The sequence below is a fragment of the Nannobrachium achirus genome (genome assembly GCF_963921795.1).
Source record: "Nannobrachium achirus genome assembly, chromosome: 9".
NCBI lineage: Eukaryota > Metazoa > Chordata > Actinopteri > Myctophiformes > Myctophidae > Nannobrachium > Nannobrachium achirus.
In genome coordinates this window covers 41,137,556-41,151,287 of record NC_137818.1, presented here as the reverse complement: position 1 = coordinate 41,151,287, position 13,732 = coordinate 41,137,556, and the positions used below count along the sequence as shown (strand labels likewise).

The following is a 13,732-nucleotide window of genomic DNA, read 5'->3' as shown; positions in this document are numbered from 1 at the left end:
CACACACACACACACACAGGGGGGAAGGGGGGGGGGGGGGGGGGTTGGTGGGTAAACCACCGCTCAGTTCACACTGGTGTGATTTTTTATAATTAGTGAACTTTTGATACTTTATGCAGCTTCAACAAATGTTTTTTTATTTTCATTTATTCCACAGACCGCTCGTCCCCAGTTCTTGTAATTGTTTTATTGAGGTTATGGTTAGGAATAAGGTAAGGATAAGACATAGTTTTACTGGGGTTAAGATAAGGAATACCTGGCTGGTAGCAACCGTTCCGAGGTCACCAGATTTGAACCGGGGCGATTGTGTTTAAGGCGAACGTTCTTGTATGCCATGGTGGTGCATAATACTGTGCATGTGCCAATGTGCGTCCCCGTATGTGGAGGCCTTTGATGGTTCCTTTTTTGTTTGTCTTAGCAACTGCCCCTGTTTACCATGACAGGCATGACAGCAAACTTTGCCTCTGAGTCTTGTCTTAATGGAATGTGTCGTGCCGACGTCACACCGCTACACGCCAAACAACCCCCACCCAAGTTGCCCAACCCCCATGTCCCCTTCCAAACACAACCCTGCATTGACATATCACAGATAGTGACATGGCTACATGATGCAACAGATAGATTCATGTATAGATCAGGGATGTAATCAATTAAAATATTACAATATGTATAACCAAATACCGCGGTGTAAATATTGTGACGCTAATATCATATTCACATACCGGTATCACAGCAGCTAGCAGCGAATGGTTCTAAGCTTCAGAAACCAAGCATAGGCAGAGAAAGCGAGCCGTATTTGAAAGAGCCTTCTTACTGAGTGACCGCTTTGATTGGACTACAGCTGGGCGGCAACTTGACTCCCATGTCCTGTATAAACGAACACTGACGCTTCATTATTTTCTTTTGTAATCTTAAAATCTTTTCAAATAAAGCTAAAATAGCTCATATAACAGTACAAGCTCACAATGCACAGCATGGCACTGTGAGCTGGTAGAGGTGCTGTGTCCGGAGAAATCTCGCTCTTTCGAACGACCATCATTTCGCGACTCACCCCACGGAGGTTAGGGTTAGGGTAAGGGTTAGGTTTGGGTGTCGAAAAGATGACACGCAGAAACAGCGAAACGCTCCAGCTCCCTCCAACTTTGCGCTGCAGGTCTCAGGTTGATGATGCACTCTCATGGAGTGGAAATGAGAGAGAGGGATCGGTCTCGTCCCAAGGAAATTGTCTGTGTTGGTGACTCATCCCAGAGGACGAGGTGACAGGGCCAAGATTATTTTGGGAGCTCACCAGATAATGAGATTCATTACAGACATCGCACAAAGCGCCTCTTTCGCTCGCCAGATGAAAGAGAAGGGCTAATTCTGTTCTCTGGCCCGGTCTGGGTCAGCATAGCCAGACAGCCTCCGGGAATTGCTCGTGTTTTACTTGCATGTTTTCTCTTTATTGAGATGAGAGGGAAAAGCCAAGAATAAAGTGTAACTGCTCATGTATGTGAGAATCAGAATTCAACTTTACTGTCACATCATAGGTTTACAGGTGTAAATACGTGTGTAGACACCATCAGAAAGAAGAAAATAAATGAAGAGTGGGGGGCGGAGGGGGCAGGGAGAGAAAAACAAGTCAAGGAGAGGGAATAATCAAAGATATCTATAAACACAGCTTAAAACTGCAGGTACAGTATGTACATACTGTGGGGAGTTCCCCACAGAACGCAGTGTGCACCATAAAATCCTCAGTGGTAATTCAGTGGTTAAATTTGTACACTTTCTAAGTTACAAATGTTCCTGCTGTTACAGCTTAAAAGACAAATCGGGAGCTGTGACGACCTGAGGGCCCGGAGTCGTATTTCACTGTCACTTTAACACGGGACACAATAATATCATGTGTCTTTTGCAGGTAGCTTTGAATAGATTTATAACAATGGCAGGAGCTACATCAGTCCCTGTGGCCCAGTGCTTGGCTGCCTATTCCTGTTATGGTTATCAAATACAATCTGTGGGTGCTGTACTGAACTATAGCTACAGCTTAGTGATATTTTGTTGTTCTGCAGGCAGGTGTGTGTACGGTATAACGGGCAAAGCTAACTGTATAGCTCTGTGGCGCAATGTTACAATACTAGTCAGTCAGGCCTGCTGTTACAAGCTAATGGGTGGGTGAACAGCAGGGCTGTGTGCAGTACTCTGACACACACACACACACACACACACACACACACACACACACACACACACACACACACACACACACACACACACACACACGTGCAACCACCACCACCAATACCACCACCTCCCCCTTCTCTTCTCTCAGCTGTCAGCCTGCATTCCTCCATTCCTGTCCATTTATGGCTAAAGAGAGGAGAGAATCAAACTGAGAGGGAGAGGGAGAGAGAGAGAATCCTTCATCTGGCTAGTCAACCGCCCCATCCCTCTCTCTCTACTCTCTCCCCTCATGCCACTCACGTCTCGCTGCTATCCTCCACCCGCCCCTCCCTTCACGCCTCCCTCGCTGCATCCCTGAGTCTACTTCCTTGCTCTCTTCTCAAGTCATCTTTCGTCCTCTCTCTCTCTCTTTCCCTTTCCCTCTCCGTCCCTCTGGGCTTCTGCTTTCCATCCAGCATTACTTTCTCACATTTATTTCCATTTTTTTGCTGAATATATACTTCTATTCCACTACATCTCAGGAGCAAATATTGTACTTTTTACTCCACTATAATTATTTGACAGCTTCAGCTGCTAGTTACTTTGCAGATCTTGAGTATTAATAAAAAACAAATGTACCTGTTAAGACCTATTTTATTCTTAAGTTATTTGAAAATAGCTGATCCACAAGCTCACAATGCGTCGCATCGGGACAAGTTGCAAGCTTGTATAGATAACATTTTGAAGGTGAGCATTTCTATTTTGGTATTTTGAAGCCAATTCTCTTGTACTTTTACGCAAGTCAAACCAAGTTGACTTGTAACAGAGCATTTTTCTATAGTGTTATTGTTACTTTTACTAAAGTGGAAATAGGAATACTTCTTCTGCCACTGCTCTCTGTCAGGTTGCACTGCACCTAAATGCCTAAATGTGAGCGCGTCATGCTGTCATACAGATTGCTCGTGGCCATACGGTGTGATTGGAGCAAGTCCAAAAAAGCCAGACCCTGACTTCAATCTAACCTGGTGAGAGATTGCATTCTGCACAGTAAAATGCTCAGTGTTATGAATGCATTAACTGTGTAATCGTGCACTGGTCGGGCAACATTTTAGTGGTTTCATTGCCTTGCTCAAGAGCACTTCATCAGGACATTTTTTCTGCAGTACAACAAACAGAACGAAGAGATTTGTGCTCAACAATGATGTCAACTCTGTCATTTTCCGAACCTAAGTGTGAGACACACACACACACACACACACACACACACACACACACACACACACACACACACACAAACAGGCACGCACACACAGTCACGCACGCACACACACACACACACACACACACACACACACACACACACACACACACACACACACACACACACACACAAATGGTAAATGGTGCATTTATATAGGGGCTTTATCCAAGGCGCACACACAATAGTAGGGCAACAGAGACAGACACACATAGACTTACAGTACATGTACACACATATCCACCCATGCGTGCACACATACTTTGTAATGTGTATACACACACACACACACACACACACACACACACACACACACACACACACACACACACACACACACACGCGCGGTTACAGAGATAAAAGACGACAAGCGACCCAATGATTATATGGTACATCAGACGTCTGTATCCCTCCTCTGTTTCCCCTTTTCTCTCTCTCTATCTCTCACACACTCACACACACACACACACACACACACACACACACACACACACACACACACACACACACACACACACACACACCCCTACCTTTGAGTGTGTGCCAGTATCGTCCAAAAACAGATATCAAATGGCAGCTGCCTGGGTTTTCTCAGTGTCCCTACAGGTTGTGTTACTATGGTCCTACTATGGTCTTTCTCTGTCTGTCTCTCTCTCTCTATCTCTCTCTACCTCTCTCTACCTCTCACTGTTTCCCGTTTCACTTCTTTTTCTTTGTCCTATCCAGTGCTTTCAGGATAGGGACTGGTCTGAGGCCAGTGTTATCACAGCCCATGGTGTCCATCACAGGAAAAGTGCAAACTATTATGCTAGACCAGGCTCTATAATGTTTCTGTTTGTGTATGTCCAGTCCATGTATTTAATGCATGCACATAATATTATGTGTGCGAGTGAGCGTGTTTGTGAGCTGCGTGTGCATCTGTGCACATGAGTGTGTGTGCGTGTGTGCATGCGAGAGAGTGTGTGTGCATGTGTGCCGTGCGTGTGAGTGTGTGTGCCTTGCATGGCACACGTCTGACCATTGTTTAGATGGCCAGTCACATAGTTGGCTGGCACCAGTGTGAGACTTGTCTAGATGCCAGGCAAACACAGGTTTCCTCTAGAGTGTATGTCAGATTTGTGTGTGTGTGTGTGTGTGTGTGTGTGTGTGTGTGTGTGTCCATGTGAAAACCTCCTCTGCACTTTTCCCAGGAAGCTCACAATCTACAGCTGTAGGCCCACCACTGTCTTGTGCCCCACCCCTGGCTCTCTGCTGAAATCACCTAGCATTAAAGTTGAAATGAAAAGGATGAACCTTTAACAATCTATTCTAAAAATGAATAAATACATAATCAAAAGATTTCATGTTTCAATAAATAATATCATAACATCCACCCATCAATCTTCAACTGTAATTCCACATGTTATAACACAGCCATTTCCTCAGGAAGAATACATGTTCTATGCCAATCAGACAAATTGAAACACATGTTGGTCCTCAACATGGCCACCCGTGTAGGAATACGACACCCTTTGTTAGCCTTCTGGTTGGTCCCTGACTGACCAAACAGCAGGCTCTATCTGCCTTGTCCCGCCCTGGTTCCCCCTTTTTATGTTGAATTAGCTAAAACATAATTTTTGGAGAACATTTAAAAACATGCTGAGTCACTATACTGCCACTGAACAGCTCCATTTTACTGAAACCAAGTTTGAAATTAGAATTGAACAATACGAACAATAGAATAACAATACGAAGCAACTGAATTGAAATGGTAGTGGATGGAGTGTCCCACCGAGTGTCCCACCAAGACACAGCAACCAATGGGTGTGAAGAGGGGCGGGACAATGGGCGGGACTTGACAAAGGGTGAATTGAAACTCATGAATAGTTCCAGAATGCTCACCTATTATGACAAGGCCATAACATTGACGCTAGGGTCCATGTGGTGGCTAATTGGACACATAAGGGTCCAATTAAAACAAAACACTCCACAGCTTAGTCACAAATGTTTTTTTATTTCTATTGGCAGGATTTGAATGCACCTAGCACCTACAGTAGTGGCACTAAATTGCAGCTAGTTATGATCTCACATCATATCACGCCAGATGTTCATGCAATGATTTCCATTGGTCAAAGATCAGGGCTGTTACATACTGTAGTACACTGCCAAATCCTGAGTGTTAATCTAACTCTCAGAGTTAAATTAACAAATGTCATGGTGTATAAAGATAATTGTGACCTCATTACAATACCTTTGAAAATAAACGCTGCCATCCTACTTTGACAAGCCAGATAAATGTGTCTCCTTATACTGTCAAAATGTGTTACGCTGTTACTGGTGCATGTTGCCCTATAGAATGTGTACAATATATGGTTTATATATGGAGAGAGGATTAGAGGCACCTGTTGCAGACAGACTGACAGTATTAGACCCCAGACACCAGACCCCCCTGCTCCTCAGACTGAGGGTCTCCACTCTCCTCATACCCTTACACACACACACACACACACACACACACACACACACACACACACACACACACACACACACACACACACACACACGGCACGCACGCACGCACGCACGCACGCACGCACACACACACACACACACATCTACGTATATTGCTTGTTCATGCATGTTAACATAACAACACTCCCACACACACAAGAACGCGCACACACACACACACACACACACACACACACACACACACACACGACACACACACACACACACACACACACACACACACACACACACACACACACACACACACACACACACACACACACACACACACACACACACACACACACACAGGTCCCACGGGTGCTGGAGGAGGAATCCACCTCAGGATGTCCAGTGGAATGTGTGACGTCTTGGTTGTCATGAAGGTTTATTTCCTACCTCCCACATTTCACATAGCACACGCATTCACTCACACCAACACACCAGTACCACGCAGCAGGGGCTGGCTGACTGGCAGCCACGCACGCACACGCACTGACGCACTCGTGCACGCGCACACACACACACACACACACACACACACACACACACACACACACACACACACACACACACACACACACACACACACACACACACACACACACACACAAAACCTTTTCCCACCTCCTCATTGTCAGACTCAGGACATGTTTGGTTGAACACATGTCACATGAGTTTAAATCAGATTTATCCACAATTAGGCTGTCTGAAGAACATGCTAGAGCGACCTGGGTGAAAAATCTCATGCTCCCATACTGCAGTTCCAAGGTTTTCCTTGCTATCTTGGTGCGCCTTTGACCTGGAAAATGTGTCTTTGAAGGCATCTTCAGCATTTAATTCATTTTAGGAAGCCTATAGTGTGTACATCCTCAATCCTGGCTTGGTCTTCGTTGACCTTATGGGTTGGTTTTCAGATTCAGCCTAGTAGGCCTTCACCTGACAGGGGGGAGCTTCCCCAGTTGGATGTAGCGCGTGGAAGGAACACGTTATTCCAACCAGATCCTTTCCCCTCCATCAGGCGCCCCGGCTGGCCAGGGGGAGGCAGTATAGAGACCAGGATTACTGCATGTTTTTTGTGAGGGTACCTACCCTAGGAGACACAGGGAGAACATGCAAACGCCACACAGAAAGGCCCTTTTGCCAACCCCACCTAGGGTATGGGCACTGATGACGCGGAGGAGAGAACACACACCCAGGCCCACAGCGTCCCCGGTGCGAATGGAACCGTGTCCCCTTGTCAGCTCTATCCTGAAGGATGTCTGTTAACCTAGATGTGCCCATGGATATAAACCCTCCTCTTTCCTGGATGTTTTCTCAATAGTAGTGTAACTGATTTGCTCTTAAAACCTTTATAGTAAACTTGAAACTTGTGTCTAACTCTGAAGTTGGGCCGCTCTTTTTTCCATCAGCACCAAATCTTTTTAATAGCCACAAAATAGCGCGTGAGCTTGTACAGTGTACATTGGCTATTTTCTGCTAATGTTCCCCCCCAGAATAGGGATGCTAAGGTTCAAGTGGTTAATCTATCAGTAGCTGCCAGGTCACAGGTGGCCCAATTACCAGCTGTGAGCCTGTGAGCCCTAACCTTTATGAAGCTCCCACAGCTGAATAATTAAGCTTTAGCGTTAGTTTATGCAGGACACAAGAGTCTCGCCCGCCCAGCTGTAATCAGCTGTCAGTCAGCTCACTCACAGATCTGCTGGTCATTACATCACACTGTCATAATCCAATCAGAGCTCACGCTCAGTAAGGGAGGCTCCTTTAAATACGTCTTTCCTTGTGTTTAGATCCGAAGCCTCGGATCCGCTGCTGCATAGCTGCCTCCTTCACCCCAGCCTCCACCTTGATCAGAGTCTGGCATATGCTCAAATACTTGTGATTTACAGCGTCTGTTGATTCAAGCTTATATCTGCTATTGTATCCCTATTGGCGTTTAGCTTCAAGTTCCATGATTCTGCATATCAAGCTGCCTGTTCCTGAATAAAATTCAGGGAACATCTCCGAACACGGAGCCCTTTAACGTCAAGTTTAACTATATTCCATTTATGCAGTAAATGGTTAAATCTACTTTGACGTGAGTGTTCCTGACTAAACAAATGTTCAGACTAGACTATAAAGTCACGCAAGTCACTTTGACAGACACAAAAATGAAGGCTGTTTTGCTTCATAGCAGTGGAGACCGTTCCGGAGAAAGAGGGTTAGAGACAACACAGGAGTTAGGTCATGAACAACATGACTTGTGGTTCAGTCTGAACCTTTGTCGTATGTGCATTACAGTAATGCTTAATTTACGGTACACTCAGTTGAGCAAACAGGTGATCTATAGTCTCACAACGGGACAAAATGTGATGCATTGAGAGAGCTTGTAGATGAGCTATTTGAGAATGCAACACCATCACAAACAAAGTTAAAAATCTGGCGTAATTGGCAGAGCCACCAGGCCAGATCAACCTCATTCAGGCTCCTGCCTACAGATTCCCAGATCTGGATTAGACTGACCTCCCATCCTGGCATCTGTCTCTCTTCAGGAAGTGATAAACTCTCATGACCCCGCATTTTCTTTACCAACGCAAAAGTCTCCATGATCTTAAGTAGATCTTTATGTTTACTCTGTGTAGTCTAGTGGTTCTCAAAGTGGGATCCGGGGACCCCCAGGGGTCCTTGGGGGGGATTCCAGGGTGTCCCCATCAAAATGTGTTAATTTAGCATCAAAATCAGTTTAACCACTGAAACCCTACTTGCGTCGGCTATGTGAAAATAGCAGATCTACATGCTCACAACACATCGCATCACAATGGGTTGTCCCTGGCACAAGATGTGTTTTCAGATGGGGGTCAAATACTGTTGCCAAATACATACAGTAATTTAAAAGAATATGTTAATTTAGGGGTCCTTGACACATACAGTTTGAGAACCACTGTGGTCAATTCATTCATTTATTTTTTCTCTTCCATGTCTCTTCCACCTGCTCCCAGCCTTGACGTGCGCTGTTGCCCTAGAACCCGACGCGGCCCACGGCTGTACCCATGGCAGCTGTTACCCAGCAACGGGGGACCTGCTGGTGGGACGGGAGAAGAAGTTGAAGGCTTCTTCAACCTGCGGTGTGAGGAGGAGAGAGCCATACTGTATCGTCAGCCATCTGCAGGTTAGTGTGTGCGCACGCGTGTGCTTACTACACACTCTCTATTATTTCAAGTAGTTCTATTTGTGATGGTTTGGGACTTTGATTGATTGATTGATTGATTGATTGATTGATTGATTGATTGAGCAGTTTATTGAACATGAATTTAAAAGAATAAATACACAAGAAAGCCTGTAGGCTTATTTCCATTGTTGTCCTTTTAGGGAAGGGGGGCAGGGAGCAGTAATACATAATACAAAACACTGACAAAAAAACAAAATACCGGTACACAAAACAAAAAACTGAAAACTGAACAGAAAAATAAGACCATAGTGTAATATGTGACGCGACGGTTACCAATACCCCAATACCCCATCTCCTAAAGCAGTGGTTCTCAACCTGTGGGTCGGGACCCCCAGGGGGTCGCCAAATTATTTTTGGGGGTCCCAGATGATTGACCTAATGAGCAACATTGTTTTCTCACTCAACAGTAAACAACCCACTGTCCTAAAGAACGGTGTTTCAGCTGACACGGCACCATTCCATTTGCGTTGAGACAGAATTGCTAATCATCCTGTCTCCCCCCCCTCCCCCATCAACATGTGAGGTCTCAGGCATCCCCTCACGTCAAATGTTGTATGGTCAAATCCCTCCCCAGTCGTCACCTGTTTGCCAGGGTCCCTTCCAACACCTACTGTATGTCCTTTCCCTCCCCTCACTCTGAGGTTCTGCCTCTCTCATCAGCCCATTTGTGCACTCTTTGACCCCGATCCCTGTCCTTTTTCTGACCTTCCCGCTGCAGGATGAGAAGAAGTGCTTCCACTGCGACTCCCGGCGGGCGTACGACCCCGTCTACAACACCATCAGCCACCGCATCGAGAACGTCATCACCACCTTCAAACCCCACCGCAAGAAGTCCTGGTGGCAGTCGGAGAACGGTGAGAGGGTGTTCTTGTGTCTGTCGTCACCAGGGACATGCTGGGCCCCTGATTCAGCCCGGGAAAAAGAGTTGGAGAGGCCCTAATTTTTTTTTTTTTATATATTTCGTCGTTGTCGGGTGGAAACCTTGTATGTCCAAAACAGTTTGTTTTGTATTTATCATTTTTAAAATGATTTAAACTAGTGAAAACAGACGATCTGCAAGCACACAACGCCTCGCACCTCTACTTTTGTGCAACGGCCTTGAGCAGGGCTTTACTTTGCGAAAAAAATTATAAATTTGAAATTTGGAGATACGAGGTTTCTGCCCGACAGTGACGATTTACTTTGTTGGCCACCCAGCCCCCAAAATGGAACGAAGGCCGACATTTCTTTTTTTTTTTTCTAATAGCCGGCCTGGACCGGCCGGGAATGAACCGGCCGTTCGGGAGTTGTCCCGCTTTTCCCAATGGCCAGCACGTCCCTGGTCTGTCGTCACAATATTGAAACACTTACAAATAGCACGATTGTGTTGCTTGTAAACCCAAGATATGACAATAAGTCATCAGGTTCAAAGTCAATGAGCCAAAGACAATACAATTCATTGGTTTCAATTTCGGGGCTCCTTCAAAGAGTTTTACTACCGCACTGTTAAACCCTAGTATTAATTTAACTCCAACGCGTGTACAAATGGAACCCATGGACCGATTATACATTAACAATGAGGGTTTGTATGTGTACTGTAATGTACAGTAGACTCAGTCATAACAGGCAGTATCATTGAGTCACACATATACCGGTACACACAGGTCAAGTTTTGAGTAAAAAAACAACAACTGCTGATTGACTGGAGTCCTCACCTCTGGTGTTTATACATTCACCCATACTAACCCATTTACCTCACACACTGTCTAGACTAGAATAATTATGTCTGAACGTTGCATTGCTTTACTTTGTTTGCGTTCTTAACCGGTGCAAACAGAGAATAAGCTCAATCCTAGAACACCAACCCATCCATACAGAACAGCACACAGGTCAGAATGGTGGTGCTAGAAACAAACGGTTTCTCTGCTCTAAGAGGTCTGTTCTCCATAGCGGCGATCTGTCTTCAAGAAATAACAGAGCGCTGAAAGCTGCGATTGACCAGAATTTGGTCTGAATTTTATTGAGAGGATCGCCCCTTGAGATGCAGCATCTCGTTTTAGAGGGGGTCCGAAATAATATCAGAAGCATTTAACAAAGCTGCGTAATAAATTGTACTATGTTTTTAAGGCAAAACGTTATGCATTGCAGCTTTAACCCCAGCATTCGTATTCTGGTGTAAACCTTCTCAGCAAAGATATTTAATGTAGAGCCAAAGGGACTCCGGTCAGCCTCGTATAGGGTTTAAGTGGTTAAGTTCTTCCATGTCCAAGCCAATAAAAGAGTGGATCAGGCCCTCACTTTCCCAGTGCATGAAAGACTTGCGGCACTTAGATTTAAACGTGCTTTTTAAAGTGGTGATGAAGAAGAAGTGGTTGGGTGTTGCTGTGTCCCCTGCCTCTGATTACATGACAAACTTAGCATGGCCTCTGCTTGCAGCTGCCTGTGGCATGACCTCACACATGCACGCACACACACAACGCTGTTGCTCTAGCGGCCTAATGCTAATGCTAGAGCTATTAATATTTCACAGAGACAGAAACAGAGTCAGGGGGATGGAGATAATGGGGGTCTCTGATCCCCAGGGGAAAAAGACATTTGGAGAAGTTGGAGGATTGGTAGTGTGTGAGAATGTTTAACCCATTTAGGCCTAGGATTATTGACCGCTTTAACTATTGAAAAATAGATATACAAGCTCACAGCGCGGCACTGAGTGCCGCGCTGCGAGCTTGTAGATCTGCTATTTTTGAAAAATCATGATTTGAAGTTTTTGAATATATCTACTTAACCCTTCTTGTGCCTATCCCGAACAAGTTCGGCTTTATTTCAATCCAATCCAATATTTTATTTGCTATTTTACTTACCCTGAGCTGCTTGGACCAACGTGGGTGGTCCTGGCTCGTCCAGCGCTTACCAACGAGAGACGCTAGATGGTCCGACGATTTATTCCATTGAAAATGGTTTAAAATAAAGTTTAGAGCCCCCCCAAAAAAACTCAATCTATACTGTCGTCGGCGCGACGTATTCCAGGGTGCCTATCCCGGACTAGTTCGGGATATTTAATAAAATGAATTAATTAATCGGAGGCCTCAACAAAGCCCCGTTCTAAATTTCCATCCATGCCCCGGGCCGAGACTCGGCCATCCACAGCCCGTAATCGGGCAACGCCGCCGCATCGCGCCGCCGAATCCAATAATAAGTCACATCTTTAGAGAGCATTTTCTCTGAATTGTGTTCCCAGACCAAAGACAACGTTTTTTTGCGACTGAAATAGCTTTAGATCGGGCTTCTAAAAAATAAAACAGCGAATGGCTAAGTGTTAGCTAACTTCCTCCTCTCGTCCCCCATAGCAGTGGCTGCAGTGAAAACACAAGGCAGTACTGTCTTCTTTTACGGAAGCTAGAGCGAAGGCCTATACAGATATTTCTGGCACTCTAGCGGCACCTTGTGGCCCGGCGCACTGTATGAGTTAAAAGCCAACATTTGTAACTCAAATATTTGCTTCTGGGTGGTCCCTGGAACAACATATTTTGAAATGGGGGTACGTGGCCAAATACCTGTAATTTTGGGGGTCCTTGACATGAAAAGGTTTGAGAACAGCATGATTTAGAGGAAGTATTTAGAAGTCGGGTCAAAGATCGGGTCAAAGATATTCAAAGACTTGCACTAATTTTCACGATTTTTCAAAAATAGCAGATCTACAAGCTTGCAGCGCGGCACACTCGGTGCCGCGCTGTGAGCTTGTATATCTGCTATTTTTCTAAAGTTAAAGCATATAATAATGGTTAAAGTGGTTAAAATCTAACGCGACTCGGGCGCGTTCCAGGTATTTGAGAGTTTAATAGCGAGGGAACGACGTTATTGTAAGAAGAACCAATATACTCTGTTCTCCACACACTGGAACCACAAGCTGAAAGCCACTCAAGTAAAGTAGGCTACTGGTAGCTCTGGACAACCTTCAAAGTGGCAACCATATAGAGTGCTTGCACACACGTACTACGCACGCACGCACGCACGCACGCACGCACGCACGCACGCACGCACACACGCACACACACACACACACACACACACACACACACACCATACACATGATGGTAAGCCACTGTCTTCTGACCAGCTACAGCTGTGGATGGCCTTAATAATAGAGTAGGCATTGCCCTGGCACCTCAACAGAGAGAGAGAGAGAGAGAGAGAGAGAGAGAGAGAGAGATACAGTGACTGAATGTGGAGTGAGAAAATGTAGAGATATAGTGACTGAATGTGGAGTGAGAAAATGTAGAGATATAAAAGGGGGGGGGGGGGGGGGGGTCTAAAAACTGACAGAAAAGAGGAGAGACATCGTCAAGTGAAGGTTAGAGGTTAGAGGTTAGAAAGCATAGGGGTGTGCAATTACAGTAGAGAGAGAGAGAGAGAGAGAGAGAGAGAGAGAGAGAGAGAGGGATGTTGTGGCAATGAACTACAGTGTAGACCCAAGAACATTGCAATCAGTGACCATGAAGCGTAATTTATAGTCTGTATACAGTAGTATGACGATGCTGCCTGTCAAAATGAACTAATCTACAAGTTAGCTGTTACTCTACAGTAGCTTCTTCTTTTTGGCAAACAACAGTGGTGGAAAGTATTTAAGTATATTTACTCAAGTACTGTATTTAAGT

General features: G+C 45.2%; 1 protein-coding gene across 1 annotated transcript in view; it reads left to right on the top strand.

Annotated features, from left to right (window-relative positions):
• lamb2 (laminin, beta 2 (laminin S)) overlaps nt 1-13,732 on the top strand; it is a 71,510-nt gene that overhangs the window by 11,013 nt on the left and 46,765 nt on the right. The window contains exons 3-4 of the mRNA XM_080733515.1: nt 8,869-9,038; nt 9,817-9,952. Of these exons, the coding sequence (XP_080589641.1) occupies nt 8,869-9,038; nt 9,817-9,952 (306 nt within the window). The remainder of the gene's footprint in view (nt 1-8,868; nt 9,039-9,816; nt 9,953-13,732) is intronic.